The sequence below is a fragment of the Peromyscus californicus genome, unplaced genomic scaffold (assembly GCF_007827085.1).
Source record: "Peromyscus californicus insignis strain IS unplaced genomic scaffold, ASM782708v3 Scaffold_8__1_contigs__length_139910024, whole genome shotgun sequence".
Taxonomy (NCBI): domain Eukaryota; kingdom Metazoa; phylum Chordata; class Mammalia; order Rodentia; family Cricetidae; genus Peromyscus; species Peromyscus californicus.
Window position 1 is genome coordinate 27,762,916 of NW_026294606.1, and position 18,022 is coordinate 27,780,937.

General features: G+C 41.4%; 1 protein-coding gene across 1 annotated transcript in view; it reads left to right on the plus strand.

The window, feature by feature from the left end:
• F13a1 (coagulation factor XIII A chain) overlaps positions 1 to 18,022 on the plus strand; it is a 160,634-nt gene that overhangs the window by 98,587 nt on the left and 44,025 nt on the right. Inside the window, exons 9-10 of the mRNA XM_052727628.1 lie at positions 12,155 to 12,258; positions 13,836 to 13,924. Coding sequence (XP_052583588.1) covers positions 12,155 to 12,258; positions 13,836 to 13,924 — 193 coding nt within the window. The remainder of the gene's footprint in view (positions 1 to 12,154; positions 12,259 to 13,835; positions 13,925 to 18,022) is intronic.

Sequence of the window (18,022 nt, forward strand, 5' to 3'; positions counted from 1 at the left end):
TGAGCTTTGAGAAATTGTATCTTCGGAAAGCTGTCTACAGATTCCATTTTAATATAATAAATGGATGTTAGAAAGGGAGATCTTATCTGAGGTGGGGAGGGCATTGTTCTTTAAAATTTCTAGAATATCACATTAGACTCTCTTCCTCTTTCTTCCATCCTGCTGGGATATCTCCAGTGAATACTTGTAGTCCATGTTCTAATCATATTGTCTGAGAGTGGAAAAAAGAGGATTACATGTACTTCTTGGGAAATTAGCCAGAATGAGAAAGAAGTGGAGTATCATATATATATATATATATATATATATATATATATATATATATATATATATATATAAACATAGGCTAAGATAATTTTTCTTAAGGAAATTCCAGGTTCTTGTTCATCCTGAATTCTGTCTAAGAGAAACTCATCAACTACACCACTCATAGTTACCAAAAATAAAAAATAGAAGCTAATAAAATATGTATCATCAAGGTTAATTCATTAGATAGTTAATAAAATAGTTTTAAAATCTATTTAAAAGTAAGAGCTATAGATATCTTATACCGGAGTCCAGCTAGATAAAAAACAGTACTGTTCACCCTCATGAAAGAAACTTCTCTTTGCAATAGACAGAGACCGTTACAGAGAACCGTATCTGGTCAAAATGCAGAGAGCAAGTGATCCTGGGTGCCCAAGCCCAGCTGTTCCATTTACAGCATTACTGCTGCACCTAAGTCTCGGGGAACATGGCAGAAGAGGGTTCAGAAAGATTGTAATCATCAGAGGACCAGAAAATCTACTGTGAGATTGTGTCTCCTAGACATGGCAGGGAAGCTTCACCCGTGATGCCTCAACAATATGGCTTCCTAAAGATGACCTGAAAAAAGATAACACCAATAGACACGCTAACACGGAAGAGGGGAACCTGACGGCCCCATCTGTCCACAGAAGACACAGGTAGCCAAGGAATGCTAGGAATAGGAGTTGTACTTATCCAACACCAAGTGATCAGCTCCTAAAATCTAAAATCATATAAATATAAGTAATATTAAATTAATTGAGCTGATTTTACATATATATATAATATATATATATATATATATATATAGAGAGAGAGAGAGAGAGAGAGAGAGAGAGAGAGAGAGAGAGAGAGACTACAATTAAAGAAAAGAAGATTGATTTTGAGAGGGGAAAATGGGAGAGGTTATGGAGGATTGATTCAAGAGAGGAAAAGGAAGAGAAAAATGATGTGATTATATTTTAATTTTTAAGAATTAAAAAGAAAAAATAAACCCTTAAAAATTAAAAAATAAGAGCTATCAACTTTAGAATATTTATTCATAAACATCTCCATAATGCAAAATAGGAACTTTGGAACCTACTGAGACTGCTGCTGGAATGTTTTTAATCCTCTCTAATAATTATGGGAAAACTTGGGCTGAATTTATTATAGAAAGTTTTTATACATTAGAGTTATACAAATACATATCTTCAAAAATCCAATCTTTTCTTCATTTTCAACCAGGAAGGCAATTTGTAACTTGCTATGCCAGAAAACGTGATGAAGTGAACAGGGTCTCATTTTCAATATGAATCTAGCGGGGGGCGGGGGCGGGGTCTGCTCACGGTGACAAATACAAGTTAATATGAATGTGTGCCACTTTCTTTCTTGAGTCTTCTGAGCTTTGTTTTCATTTAGGTTGTTTTTTTTATTAAAAAAACAAAAACAGAAATGATGAAAGGAAGAAAAAGATATCTGTGTGACCATCCCCTAATTTTTTAAAAATTTCTTTTATTAAAACAGCTGTAAAATTGTCCTAATAAATGTTCAAGTTACCTGAGTTACATCTGCAATGTAACTCAAAGATTGAGTGGAATAGAACTAATGAAGGGCATATTCCCAGATGACTTGCTAAATAGAGTCAGATTAAGTACTGCTTTTTCTGTAAAGAGTTGAGTTCTGAGCTGATGTTTAGTCAGTGTGCCCTACAAGAGCTACCCTGTCATTTTAGAGCCAGTGTCCTTCCTATTTGGTGGCAGTATTTGGTGAGTAACTCATGTCTGTGTCAGAGAAGTTAATGATTTTGATAAATACACCGGCTTTGTGTTGGGCATCACAGCGCATCCCCAAGTCCACTCCCATATTCACCTTCTCCCTACCTGTGTCTCCTGTGACTCAAGAGAGTATATTGAAATTAACTTGTCAGTGAGTGTAGTAGATCCCTTGCCTCCACAGGCATTGGAATAGGCTCCTTCATTATTTCTCATTTTTCTTGGTGGATAACTGACATCTTTCATGGTATCCTCCACTAATCTCCCTCTCAGCGTTATCATGCAGACTATCAGGGCTTGTTCAGGTGGCTCCTTACTGGAAAATACTAAGGCAACTGTGCTTCAAAAAGAAGGGCAAGCTGACTGGTTTCTGACCAGACCTATGGCCTTTGATTGACATGCCTCAGGGAGTATCCAAGTACTCCTTCCTGGTTTCAGCACTTCAGCAGTCCTAGCAGAGAGAACAGCTGCATTCTGAAGGAATCCAGTGTTCCCAGCTCTCAGCTTCATCAACTATTCCCCCAGCCTTTTTCTGAACAATTTCATTCTGCCATCTCTCATCATCATATTTCCTAACAGCCAGGGTATTCCTCAATCTCAACTTTCATTTCCACTTTGAAGTGTCTTGTTTGATGATTCTGAGTCCACCAAATTGTTCCCACTTGTTGCTCCCAATTCCCACCCCCTCCACCCCATTCCCATTGCATTCCATCTGCCACATTCCAGGTATGCTGTCATTTTTGTCACCTACATCATGTCTGTATTGGAAAATCAGCAGACCCAGGGATCCTGGGCTAGCTCCATCTGCCACCCAAGCACAAATAATCTGCAAGGTATCCCAGTGCCAGCCTGCCTTCTAGCTGCTACCATTTTTACAAATGAAAGAATTCCAAACATCTGGCTTACAGTTGCAAGTGCTCTGAAGTCTTTCTCTCAGGGCTTTCTCTGCATCTAATTTGTGCTCTCCTGCAGCTTTATAAAGCCACACAAACAAAATTATAAGCTCCTTTCTTCTGTTTTAAGAACTCTTTCTGTGAAACTTTTCTGGACAGATTGTAAATGTGCTGACCCTGATGAGGTATTTAAACAGCCAAAGATATTAGGAGGGGAGTTAAGCCATTAGTCAAGGCTATGGGGTGTTTAAATGGTTAACTGTAGATGGACTTTTCTGTCCTGTCAGCCTGCTTCCCAATAACCACAAAGAGGCTTATTATTAACTATAAATGCTCAGTCAATAGCTCAGACTTGTTACTAGCTAACTCTTACATTTCAAATTAACCCATTTATATTAATCTACATTCTGCCATGTGGCATTACCTCTCTTTCATCTTACACCTCCTATTTCCTCTCTATGTCTGGCTGGCAACTCCTCTGACTCCACCCTCCCTCTTCCCAGTGTTCTTAGTCTGGTTCTCTCACTTAAACTTATCCTGTCCAGCTATTGGCCAGTCAGTTTCCTTATTAAACTAATCACAGCAACATATATTCACACAGTATAAAGGAATATTCCACAATTAGCCAAGGCTATGGGGTGTTCAAATGGTTAGACAAGGCTACAGAGTGTTTAAATGTAGGGTCCAAGGAAACGCTGAAGGCAGACCCCAGACTCAAATAGTATGCAAGAACAAAGAACATTTATTATACCACATGCCTGTGGGGTCGTTCAGCTGTGCAAAATGGTGACGACCCTGAGAGGGACCTGCAGGCTCTTTTTAAACAAAGCTAAGAGGAGTTTCAGGGTCAGCTACATAATTGGTTAAGCAAGCAGCAGTTACATTAGTATATTTCTAATTGGCTGAGGTTTAGTCTTATCATTTTGGGGCACAGCTGCACAAGCTTAGAAATGACTCAGAAGGGGGCTGCTGGGTTTGTCCTTGAGACACTGTGAGGCTGACTTAGACCCTTTGTGTTTGTTCTCTCCCTCCACCCTGAATGTGAGGGCCTTCTAGATAAATGGCCCTTTGCTAGAAAAGACACCTGTTTGCCCTTCTCAGAAAAAATTCACTTGTGAAAGTGGGAGAGTTTAACCCCTTCATAAACAGTTAGTCAAGGTAAAAGTTCGTTTGTTTAAAGTAACTACTTTGTTTTCTTTGGACCCAAAACACATACATCCAGGAAGTCCATCTTGGTCTCAGATGCATCCTCTGCCCAACTGTCCTCTACTCCATGGGCACCTCACCTCTGGATAGGGTCATCCTGGTGATAGGCTCAGGGCAGACACTGATCTATGCTTTAACTTCAGATTTTTAAAAAAAGTAACCATCTTGAGCTGGTGAGAAGGCTTAATAGGTAAAGGCACTTGCCACCAAGTTTGGCCACCTGAATTTGTTCCCCAGAACCTGAATGGTGTAGGGAGAGAACTGACTTCTGCAATTTGTCCTCAGATCTCTAGTGGTCTTGGGCAGATACACACACACACACACATACACACACACACACACACACACACACACACACATACACACACACACACACACACACACACACACATACTCTAAAAATTAAAACATTGATATTAACTTCTGGAAGGAACGGTAATACATGCTTATTATTAAATGTTTTTTTCAAATGTTGTAAAAATGTACAAAAGCAAGGGTCCTCCCCTTTCTAACTACTCGGAATACTTGTAATATTTTAAAAACATTCTTACACATTGATGTATATTGCATGTATTTTTACTGCTGCATAGTGAAGTTTCACAAACTTATCAGCTTAAATCAACATGTATTTTACTATCAGGCAATTTTTGTGAGTTGGAAATTTGTCACAGGTCAGCTGGAGCATTTGCTTGGATTCTCAAATGGGCGCTCAGACTGTCTGCTGGGGCTGTTGTCCAGTCTGATGCTCAAAGTCCTCTCCAAGCTCATTCAAACAATGATGATGAGCACATATCATCTGTGGTGCTCTGAAGCATTGCTTCTAAACATGAACATACCGCAGATGTTAATCTGATCTACTTCAGGTTTAAGAATATTTGGTCACTTATTGGACAGCTTAGGTGGTAGTTCTCGGCTTTACCTTCTTATAAATCATGCTAGGATGAATATTCCTAGGTCCTGATTTTTGCATTTATGCAATTGTTTTTTGTGTATAAATTCTAAGCAAATGGGTTTACTGGATCAAATGATAAACTAAATTAATGCTGATTGATGGTCACTTATAAGAACATGAATGAGGGGTTACTTAAAGACGGATAGATAGATAATGGAAAGCAGGCACACCACCAAAAAGCCCATTTCAACATGGGTAATGACTCGGGAAAGCTGGGACACTGAGTTCCTTGTTCAGCTGCAGGCAGCTCTACCAAACGGGGTCTCCTCTCCTCAGCAACTGACTGTTGCTTTCCTGATCCTTCCAAGGGACCTTTCAAATCTCTTCAAGTTTCACGAATTTTTCAAGCCTTGTAAATTTCATTAACTTTCTGACTTATCTTACTTAGGGTTACTATGACTGTGATGAAACACCATGACCAAAGCAACTTGGGGAGGAAAGGATTTATTTGGCTTATGTATCACAGTCCATTGAAGGAAGCCAGGCAGGAACTCAAACCTGGAGGCAGGAGCTGATGCAGAGGCCATGAAAGGTTGCTGCTTACTGGTTTGCTCCTCATAGCAGCACACTTATGAGCATCCCACGCAATCCAGGAAGTAGCTACAACAAAGCCCTTGCCTTTGGAAAGGCCTCTCTGGATCCTGGCTCCTAATCCTGCTGAGTTAACAGAATCCTTGAAAGGAGTCCAAAAGTCACTGCCTGTCACTGCTTCTGTACTATAGGAAGTGACCTCCAGCAGAGCTTGTCACCTCCATCATTGTGGCTTCCCCGAGAAGTTTCATCTCCATTAAACCACTCTAATGAAAGTTATTTTAATTACTGTTTATTCCTTCTTTAGAAAGAGGCAATGTGGAAACTATACAACTTGGGGATTTGTAACTCTTTCAATGTTATAGACTCTGAAACCATAGCAAGAACTCGGGTTTCAAATGAAAGATTTATGAAAACATGAAACTATGAATCTTTTATTGTTACTACTATTATTGTTGCTGCTACCATAGGTTCATTGTATGAAACAATGTAGTGTGGCATTCCTATGTAGGAATATAAAGTATCTCCATTATATCCCTGCTTCTGTTGCATGTTCTCCTCTCTCCCTCTCTCTTTTCTCATATATGGTCCCCTTTTATTTTTGTTCTTTCCCTCCTATATTCCCAGTAAGAAAAAAAAAACTAGGCAATTGAGTCTGGCTTATTTCACTCAACATGATAATCTCCAGTTCCATACATTCCCTGCAAAGAACATGATTTTCTTTCTTTGTAGCTAAACAAAACTACACTATAGGGCAGGGGTATAACTCAGCAGTAGAGTGTTTGCCTAGCACGTTCATGACCCCAACTTTGACCCCCAGCACTGCAAGCAATGAGGAAATAAAATGAGAAACTATTGTGTATATACACCTTACAGATAGCCTCACAATTCTGCCAACCAATAAAGTGACTTTCCATCTAAGGTTTCACTTTCGGTGAATTTAGTTACCCTCAATCAACCACAATCTAAAAATTAAATGGAAAACTCCAGAAATAAGCAATTTAGAATTAAAAATATTTCTTCTTTTTACTTTGTAAAGTATGTGTCTATATGTATATCTGCATATGGATTTGCTCACGTAAGTACAGTACCTTCAGAGTCCCTAAGACTACATTGGATTCCCTGGAGCTCAAGTGATAGGTGGTTGTGAACCATCAAATGTGTCTTCTACAAGGGCAACACATCTTAATGGCTGACCTATCTCTCCAGTCCCTACAATTCATAATTTTTAAATTCCTTGTCATTCAGAGTAACATGATGAAAGCCCACACCACCCTGCCCCATCCCAGCCAGGATATAAATGCCCACATTCATGCAAATTTTGTTGGCAGTGTTTTTTTATATTTGTCCTATTGAAATATTTCATCCTAGGTATGGCTACATAGGAAAACCTACAGTCTATGTCAGATATGGTCTTATCTGCAGTGGCATCACTTAGAACATATGCCTCATGAATAAGAGGGTCCTCTGTACCCAGCACCTCCTTGGGGTAGACCTGGTTCCAGTGTGGAGAATGTAGGAAAGAACAAAATAGATTCATGTGCATTACTGCTTTATTCACAATAACCAGGAAATGGAGCCAGCCTTGATGCCCATCAATAGATGAATGGATAGAAACAGTGTGGACATATACAAAATGGAATTTTATTTAGCCATTAAGAAAAATGCAATCATGACATTTACAAGAAAAAAATGGATAAAACTGGAAATGATTGTATTAAGCAAAGTAACTCCAATTCCAAAAGATAAATGCCATATTTTCTCTCATGTTAAGATCCTAGAGTTTGGCCGGGCGGTGGTGGCGCACGCCTTTAATCCCAGCACTCGGGAGGCAGAGCCAGGCGGATCTCTGTGAGTTCGAGGCCAGCCTGGGCTACCAAGTGAGTCCCAGGAAAGGCGCAAAACTACACAGAGAAACCCTGTCTCGAAAAACCAAAAAAAAAAAAAAAAAAAAAAAAAAAAAAGATCCTAGAGTTTAAGAAACAATCCTATATTTTAGTTCATGTGTATGTGGAGGGTAGGGTATAGCATGATGTGAGAAAGGAGGCTGTGGAAGGGGAGTGAGGGCTAAGGAAGTCTGGGTATGGAGGAAGGGGTAATAGCATGCATACCACATAGAAGCAGAGTGGAGCTCTTAGGGGAGGAGGAAAACAGAGAGAGGGGGTGGGGCTTGAGCATCGAGGGAGGGGCATGGGGGAAGATCAACCAGATAAATGTATGACAATGCCACAGAACAGCTCACTGCTTCATGTGCTAATTTAAAAAGAGGGGATTCACACCTTCTAAAATCCCTGACAAAATCAAGATGAGAACAGAAAGACTTAGGGAGATATCTGGACAGAGAAGGCTGAAGATAAGAAGCAGCATGTTGGGAAGCAGCATGTGTGTCCTAGACTGGGGAGTTAACAATTGGAGTAAATACATTCAGGATGAACAAGTGCTTCAGATCCGAAGTGTAGCACAGAGACTCTAGTTAGTAATAATGCAGTGTATGCCACACAATTGCTGTGAGAATGTATTACAAATGTTGGTGTCTACAACAGGAATGTACATTTAAAAAAAAATCACACTCAGAGCTGGTAAGATGACTCAGCAGTCAAGAGAAGGTGCTGTGGTGCAGAGGACTCCAGTTCAGTTCCAGCACCCATGTTGGGTAGCTCACAACTACCTGTAATCCCACCTCTAGGGGGTCCAACACCCAATTCTGTGTTTCAGGCATAGCACTCACATGTACAAACCCATTCATACATATGTACATACACATACATATCCATGTAAATTTTTACAGGGCTGGAGACATGCGTCAGGAGTTAAGAACACTGGCTGCTCTTCCAATAGACCTGGGTTCGAGTCCCAACAACCACGTTTACTAAAAATAGTGTCTGTAACTCTAGCTACAGGGAATATGAAGCCCACCTGTGGTCTCCGCAGGCATCAGGCATACATGCAGACAAAACATACACACATAAAAATAAAATAAATTTTTAAAAGTTTAAAATATATTTGAAATCACATTGAATCCCACAAACATATATTCAATGTGTAGTATTTATTATCATTATTTGATGATTTAAAATTCTTTTAAAAAGAGATATTAGTGGAAGTTTATCAGGCTAAAGGGAAGGTATCATTTGGAAATTTTGATCCTCAGAATTATGTGGGAATTGCATCAAAAAAAAAAAAAAAAGACAAAGTATTTGGTAACAGCCAGAGACAAGTTATTCCCCTTTCCACTAAGCACCTATTTCATCCATTTAAATATTTAAAACAAAAAATTTAAATACCTGTAAACATAACCTCTTTCACAGGGGATTTAGGGTGGAGCAGATCAGGATGTATGCTGGATAGAGAACTCTCTCAGGCTTCCCCATCTATCCAGAGTACAGAAAACTGACCACCCAGTGAACAGAGTCCCTATGACAATGTAGGGGGCTTCCTCTCCCACTGCTCAAGGCCAGCTGGCTGCTAAGCCACTGCCTTGCCACTCACTGCCAATGCCCAACCATGGGAGTACTCCTTCCAACCAGTCTCCCTCACCCAGTGAGGTGACTTTCTGTTCCCATACACAGCATCTTAGCAGTAAGGGAAACTGGAAGCCAGACCTCATGGGTATGCAATTAGGTGATAGACTGAGAGGCAATTCTCCCCACCTCCTGGCCATTTGAAAAGAAATATTATCTTCAAAGAAATGTCTTTGCCTGAGATCTGAAATGCAGAGAGTATTTTTCTTGTCCCAGGTTAACCTTGCCAAGGAGATTTGCATTTAAATAAGGATAATTTGGATCCTAGTCATCTCCTGGGGACAGGGAGAGCCATGGAGGAAGCAGGGTACTGCCCACTCTGCTGTTTTCCTTGGTCCCTCTGCCTCTCATCTGGAGCTAGACAAGCAAGGTACCCCACACACATACACAGTGACCTTCCTGAGACAGACACTGTTCTCTGGTGGGATCCTACCTCCTGCTCCTGCTCAGAGACCACACACTGTGGTCCTTATCACATCCTCACTGCCCTGGAGACCTGATAGAGCTTCCCACACTTGTCCCACAGACTGCTCCTGGCCTGTCTCTTGACCCTTGTTATTTGAGATCCTTACTCCCACTTCCTACCCAATGGTAGAAAAGCCAATGGGTAGGAAGTAGGAGTATATTAGTCCCCCTAATGCTAAATACTTAAAGCAGTCTTCTTGGTGTTGGGTTGTGTTACATAATAGCCCCTGACTTGTCCTTTTTCTTCTCCCCTTCACAGTTTAGATCTCTCTTCTGGAATACAGTACTGCCCTCTGTTCCTTATTAACCAATGGGATTTTTGCCTCACTCTCCTACCCATGAACACTCCAGCTATCTCTTCATCAAATCCAGAGTGTCACATGTATGAACAAAAGTTCCTCTGGGAGGTTAACTCCTGGATTTCCCATAAGCAAGCAAGTGCCTGGAGTCCAGATTGAGCTAATCACCCACGATCCCCACCACTGCCAATATAAACTTTGCTCTTTTGCTTCTTCACTCTGTCAGAACATGAGTCTTCCTTGGTGTTTGGGATGTAGCTCAGTTTGTAGAATACTTACCTAGCATGCATGAAGCCCCAGATTCAATCCCCATGAGTGATGCACTGGCTTATAGTCCCAACATTCTAGAGGCAGAGTATCCTCCACTATATAGAGAGTTCACCAATGCACTGGGATTGCACCTTCAGATGGGTTTTCTACCTCCCATGGTGATGACTCTTTGTGGTAGATACTTCGTAGGAACATTGTAGATTACTATAGAGTTCTTGAGTGGGTAGGGACTCGGCCAAATCTGAAGACTGGCCCCACTACCCATCTTCCACAAATACCAGTTTGCAAATTTTACTCTACTTCTCAAATTATTTCAATAACTGCTCATAAGAAGAAAGCACAGATATTAATTTGATTCAAAATGTCTCACAGTTTTCTCCTTACCCATCCAATAGCTCAGTATTTAAGAGCATTGACTACAAAGCTCTACCGTTGATGGCCTGTGTGATCTAAGGCTAAGCTCACTTCAGCTTCCTCTCGTTTAGACAGGGGGTGGGGCTGGGGGTAGGTAGTTACGATAGAATTCATGGGGTTTAGAGACAGACTGTCAGGTGTGCAAAGATACATAAGATTTTTAGGATTTAGGGATTATGTTAGAGGTGATTGTTAGTTGCCCCCTAACTCTGGTGGGTTTATAGTGCCCAGACATATTGTGGCCACTACTTTCTGCCTTCTGGCTTTCCCTCAAGGCCCCGAGATCAGCTGTCTGTCACTCAGTGATCCTATGGCACCCCCAGTGAATTTCTATTTTAGCACATGTCACTTTCATTAATTATGTTTAAAAACCTGAGTTCCTTTGTTTGAGCACTTATATAAGCTAAGCCTTGTTCTAAATAATCCATATATTCTCTTAATTAAACCTTGCTATATATATATATATATATATATATATATGTACATATATATATATACATATATATATAACATGTTTTAGTAAGTGGCAAGTGATATATATGTTGTTATTCCTTGTGAGGTTGTGAGGTTCTTTATGAGAGGTTCTACAATTCATATTCTGATCATCTTTGACTCTTCAGCCCTCAGAAAGGTACTCTGTGAATTATGGGTATGTGATTAGGTTAGGATTTCTTCATTGACCCAATCAGAAATGGCTAGAATTGAGAGAGAGCTAGGAGCATGTACAAACTACTGACATTGAGGGACATTTCAGGAGGATGGATGATGGCTGGGTCTGAAACCATCAGTGCTATAAACAGAAGCTGCAATAGCCACTATTAAATCCTTAGTACTATATGAACATTTTCTATAGTGCTCACAGGTTAATGTGTTCTCGTTTGATTCTCTGCTGTCATATAATCTCAGGTCTTTCCAAGGACGTAATAATACAATTCATGATGACATTTCATTTTGTGCTCTTGTTTCAGGGGTCATATGCAAGGTTCTGGGGAGTTTTAAAAGGCCTTACCTCATGGGGTGCCTGCTTTTGGTGAAGGGTAAAGAGACACTTACCCCTGTGGCCTTTTCTTCTCAATGAACAGCAAATGTAAATTGCCACATATTTAGAGAATTATAATCAGCAGCTAATGTTATCATTTCTAAGATGGTAGTCTAAGACCATTAACACAAATAAGTGTTGCTAAATTGCTACAGAATATGCTTTGTATAAACTGAAGCCATGTAAAAGAAAGCCAGAGATAAATATTTTCCCTTCATCTGACATTTCTTCCCTGCCTTTGAACATTGTAAGCTCTGTCTCAGAGGATGATTTGATCAAAACTATAACAGTATATCTGGATGACCTTGAAGCCGATTTTAGCAGAAGAAAGCAAGCAACAGACAATCATGTCAGGGACCCCAAAGGATGCACCACAAACTCAAATCAGGAGACTCAGGCAGTTTCCAAAGCCCTAGACTTAGCCTGATCTATCCCAGTGATCATAGCATAGAATGGAGGTCACTCTGATTGTTTGGAGATCAGAGTGTTATGGGAAATGGAACTTCTTCTGGATTGTCTCCTTAGGAACTACCACTGCTGGAATGAGGCTTGGATGACAAGACCTGATCTTCCTGTTGGATTTGGAGGCTGGCAAGCTGTGGACAGCACACCCCAAGAAAACAGTGATGGTAAGCCTGCCTCTTCCCTATTCACTTCACTGCTCATTTGGATGTGTGGGTAGCACACTCATTAGGAACCAACACTGGAAATGTGCTTGCTGGGCACGCATACAGGATTAACTGCCTGTCAATCAAGTTTCACTTCATTTCAATAGTCAGCTTTACCCTGATTGTTTTACAACTTTTGGAAAAGAATTTAACTTATATAATTCATCTAGTCTTGCTTTGATAAGCAGTTTTGAAGACAAGGGCAAAAAAAAAACTGGGTAAGCATTTTTACTAGGCTATAAAACATACTTCAGCCCTCCCTGATCTACAATGATGAGGAGGTAAAAGGCTAGAGAGAAAATAAAGACATTGAAAGATAATTATAAATCACCTATTAAATTGTTGTTCGTCCAAAGCCTCATGTCTTACGTTCTGTGGTCTCCTTTAAAACTTGAGTGGGTAGATATTTGTCTTCTAACTTTCCAACCCTGCTAATCAGGAGCAGCTGTGACCAACCCCAGATATTTATAGAATCACACTTTTTAAAATAAGATGATAAACACCGAAGAACTGCAAGTCCCAGGTGCATCCATCCCTGTCTTCTGATGTTGGTCTGAGACAGTAATGTTGTAAGTCTTTGTAGATATGAAAGCATTGAGTCCATAGTCACAATGATGCCACGCTGGGATGCTGGATTTTATGGAGAAAACATCATGCTATCTGCTGTTCTGGACTTTATAGTATGAGGAGACTCAAAGAACTACAGCAACTGAGAATAGATGGCTAAAATTTAATGGATCTTAGAAACATGAACATAAGCGTGTCAAATGTTAAATAAGGAGCAATGGACATGGTTAGTGTCCAAATTTTGTAACTAAACCTGACAAATGGCATAAACAAAAAACAGTCAAAGCAAGATCAATACAACTACCAAGGATGTATCAGGGACAGTCCTACTTGGGTTCCTGTTGTGGTGATAAACACCATGACCAAAAGCAACTTGGGGTAGAAATGATTTATTTCAGCTCACAGGCATAGTCCATCATGAAGGGAAGTCAGGGCAGGTGCTCAAGGTGGCTTGCTCAGTCTGCTTTCTTTTATAACCCATAACCGCCTGGCCAGGGATGGTACCATGGACAGCGAACTCAGTGCTCTGACATCAATCACTGATCAAGAAAATGCCCCCACAGGCTTGCCTACAGGTCAGCCTGATGGAGGACTTTCTCAATTGAGCTTTCCTTCCCCCAGATGACTCTAGCATGTGCCGAGTTGACAAAAACTACCCAGAATAATTTGAAAAGGGATAAACAGATTAATGTGTGTGTGTAGTCAGTAGAACAGAATTAGGAATAGTGTTGACCCAATATTCTTTTCCTGGCCTTTAGATTTGGGATTGAGTTGGCATTTCTAGAACTCTTTTAATCATACATATTAGTCACCTGTCTTCTGTAGCCCATGAGAACATTTAGGCAAAGTCACTGTGAGGCTGAGGAGCATTGGTGTCTGTAGAGCCCTGGCAGTGCTGTGTGCTGTCCTGTAGATGGGCAGAATTGGAAACAACAAATTAACACTGCCTTCCCCTTGGTTGTGCACTACAGGCATGTACCGCTGTGGCCCTGCCTCTGTTCAAGCTGTTAAGCACGGCCACGTCTGCTTCCAGTTTGATGCCCCATTTGTTTTTGCAGAGGTAAGTAGAAAGCTGGAGGAAAGTGTCATTTTCCACCACAGCCTCTTAACACATCAAAGAGTTAGACACCAGGTTGTTATTTCTCGATTTCCCAGGTACATGGTGTATGCTTCCTGTCAACCAGACATCCTTCCATCCTCGGGTTCCTAATGCTAAATGCAATTCCTACTTAACACTTTCTTGCCTTGAAGTCTTGGGATTGTTTTTCTACTAAAAGCAAGAGATTTGCCAAAACCGAGTTCAGTTCTGGGTACCTGGGAACTGGCATCAATCGTTCTGAAGACACTGAGTGATGAACTGGATCATTGAACAAAAATTTGGCAAAAGCAATAGCCACAGCAGCAGTAGCAGCAGCTAAAAAGAGAAAGAAGGGTATAAAGAGCTACTCAAGTAGAGAAATTCAGGCCACTTAATGGGTTGATGAGACGTTAAGTAAAGGGTCTAAGATTCCAGAACAACAGGCAGGAGCTAGAAGGACAGGAAACAGCTAATTAAATCAATGGAAACGACATCAGGTAAAAGAGAAGACTAGGAGTCTCTTGGGGAGTGAGTGTATTTGAAAGGCTGAGATGTGGGATTCCCTTGAAATATATTTACAGCAATCAGCACTGGAATGAGACCCATCCTGTATCCATCTCTTTCTGTACAATCACTCTGCTGGCTGTTTGATGCTCACAGCAGCCCTTTTAAAATGAGTATTGCAAGTCTCCCCACTCAACAGAAAAGAAAATCAAGGCAAAGAAAAGCAGAGTGCCTAATATCTTTGCCCCAATAATTTAGCTAGTAAAAAGGAGTGCTGAATTTTGAAATCAGGTGGGCACCTGAGTTTAGGCCAGCAGCCAATCTGGAAATTTAATATTAACTCACATCAAGGAAGGCTATGGGGAGTTCAGAGGCCCAGGTCCTTGAGATGTATAGCCTCAGAGGGGACTATGTCAGTACATCCATCCACACGGTGGTAGTTAAATGTAACAATACTAACAACACATGAAAGTAACTGTTGTATGAGCAATAAGATTGCTTTTGTACATAGAGATGCATTCATTGAGAAAATGGAGCTAGGAACTGAAGGACAGAAAAGACCTCAACACTCTTAAGGCAGGAAGTGACCTGGCAACCAGGATTCCCTGTGTAAATACAGATAGACCCTGACCCAGGATAACTCTGCTTATAATCTTTTAAGTTTGTAATGGTGCAAAGAAATACAAATTCAACAGAAACAGCACTTTGGATTTTGAATTTGGATCTCTTCTTGAATCTAACCCATAGATCGTCTCAGATGATATTGGGTAGCAGCAAGCTGCATTTCCCAGTCACCCCACAACCACAGGGAAAATAGCAGATACCCTACAATGTGTCCTGACACTCAGCTAAGATGTTCTGTAGAGGAGTTACATGGAATGCATTTTCATCTTATCACATCTTCAATTTACAATGAGTCTAGTCAAATATAATCTCACCCAAAGCCAAAGAGCATCTTATGGCCATAGTCCTAAGAGTACAGTGCTGCAGGGTTACAGGGAAAGGAGCAACGGTTAATGCTTATTCAGACAAAGGAGACTAGAGAGAAGTCCGAAGGGCCCAGTGAGATGGCTCAGTGGGTAAAATCACTTGCTGCCAAGCCTGATGACTTGAGTTCAATCTTTGGGACCCACATAGCAAGAACCAACTCCCACAAGTTGTCCTTTAACCTCTATATACACAACATGGTGCACACATTAAATAAATAAATTTGAAAGAAAGGAAGAAGTTGAGGGGGGGAAAGAAATTTCAGGCAGAGGGATGCCATGAGCATCCAAGTGTGGACAGCTAACAGCTCTACAGAGTCACCAGCATACTAACGATGTATCAGGGTATCAAACAAAGATAAAGGCTAAAGGCCTATGTGAGGATCTTCACATCTTGAAAAATTTAATCCTTTCTTCTATAAGCTAGGGAGCATTATCAATGCCAAAGGCATCAGCCAGGGCACTGACAGCCTGTGGAACATGGGTTGGCTGGAACTGTCACTGAAGATAGGGGACCTACCTGAAAAATTGGATTGTCTCTCCATGGTGGAGATGGGAAGGGTTTGATGGTACTCTAAGCAAAACAGGAAGACACCTGAAAAAAATATCTTCAAGGAAGAGAAATTTATTTGGGCTTGTGGTTGGAGGGGGAACAGTCCGTTATGACGTGGAAGGTATGGCAGCGGAGGCAGAAACATGAAGCAATTGACTGCCTTACTTCAGGAAGTGTACTGGAAGCAGGGTTGGCCTGCCTGAGCAACTCACTTCCTCCAGCTGGACCCAGCTCCCGAAAGTTCCACAGCCTCCCCAAACCATGCTGCCAGCTGAGAACCTAGTGTTCAAACACATGATCCCGTGAGGCACACTCTCATTCAAAGCATAACAAACCCGAGCTAGACAAATAGCAGTCACCAGGAAAGGAGGGAGAGCATTGAAAAGTACGTTGGAAGTAAGTGTCAGCATTCAGACAGCAGAAATCACAGATGTGAAACACATAGAAAGAATACACTGTACCTGCCAGTGCAGTTTCTAGATGCCTCAGGAGACCAGCCTTACTGTGCTAGGAGTTTTATCCATTTGATTTCACTTTGGCATTTGAAAATTCGTACAAACCTCCCCTGCTGTCATCTGACAGTTTATGACACTCCGAGAATCTCTTAATGGGAGATCACTCTGAAACCCATGAAGCTTTATTTTTATATTTTTATTGTGCTTTATTGCTACAAAGAAGGAGAGAGGCCGGCCTCCTTGCAGTAGTGAAGGGCCTAATAGCTGTTAATGCAAGCGCTTTTTGCTGTTATTAAATATAGATCAGGGTGTTGGGAATGTCATCAGGATTTGCAGATAATTGCCCTCTCTAGCTGCAGCAGAGGCTCCTTTGTCGGAGGGTGCAGGCTGTTGCTTTAGCTTGGGCTGGATTCCAGGGCCAAGCTATCTGGCAGAGATATATGAGCTGCCTAAAAGCATATGAGGTTTCTTCTCTTGGGGGTGCTCGCCAGGGCCCCATCGGGGTAGTGGATGACTTTAGTATGAGTCTCCATGACTCAGGTTGAAGCTGACGCTCCTTCCCTTCCTCCACCTGTGTGTCACACTTCCTCTTCCTGCCCGAGGGATGTCAGCTGGTGGCCTGCCTGTTGTTGCCTCAGCATGCTGACATCCTGGCCACTCCTTACCAGCTTCCAGGCCATCCAGCTCATTGATTGTCAGCTTTTCTAGGACTTTCCTTGGCCTCTGAGTGAAAAATAGAGCCTGAAAGAGGAAAGAGACATGGAAAATGTCCTCCCCTTTCTTCTCCCCTACTTTACATAGAAAGGGACAGAAGAGAGGATGTTGAGTATCCACACCTGGGATTCTCTGCCCCTCGATCCACATGCTTTCTTCACATCATTGAGTTCCCTCAGGTCCAGAGACTCAGGTGCCACCTCCCTCCCCAAAACAGCATGGCTCAGGGCTTCTGAAGAGGTAAATGGAAAGTAGAACGGCGTTCAGTCTGAAGCCATCTGAGTTCCAATGTTCACCTGCCTCAGTGGTTCTCAGTAAAGAATTGCTTCTTTGGAAAGATCATCCTTGTCTACCTCTACTTCCTCCAGTGGACCTTGCTGCCCTCTTTACCACCTCACCCCAAATGGACATACACACACTAATGCACATGCATGTACATACACATGCAAGTCACATACACGCACACCCCTCACATACCACATACTACATACATACATGCACACACACATGCATTCATAGACAAGTGTATTTACACACATACTATACATATACATGCACACCACTGAGTCTCAAATATACATACACAACACATACATAAACCATACAACACACACGGACACACACACAGACACACACACCATCTGATATAGAAGCTCCGTGAAGATAGGGTCTCCTGTATTCTCATCAGTAGAAGCAATATCTGCTGCAATGAATGAATGAACACACACATACATACAGCAAACAGAGAATGCCGGTAGGAACAGCATCTTGGAGATGAGGTCCCAGCTTGTGCTGTGAGTCTTTGTGGGGGACATTAACATGTGTGACCTGCTGAGAGCACTCACAGAGCAGGACCAGCCTCCCATAC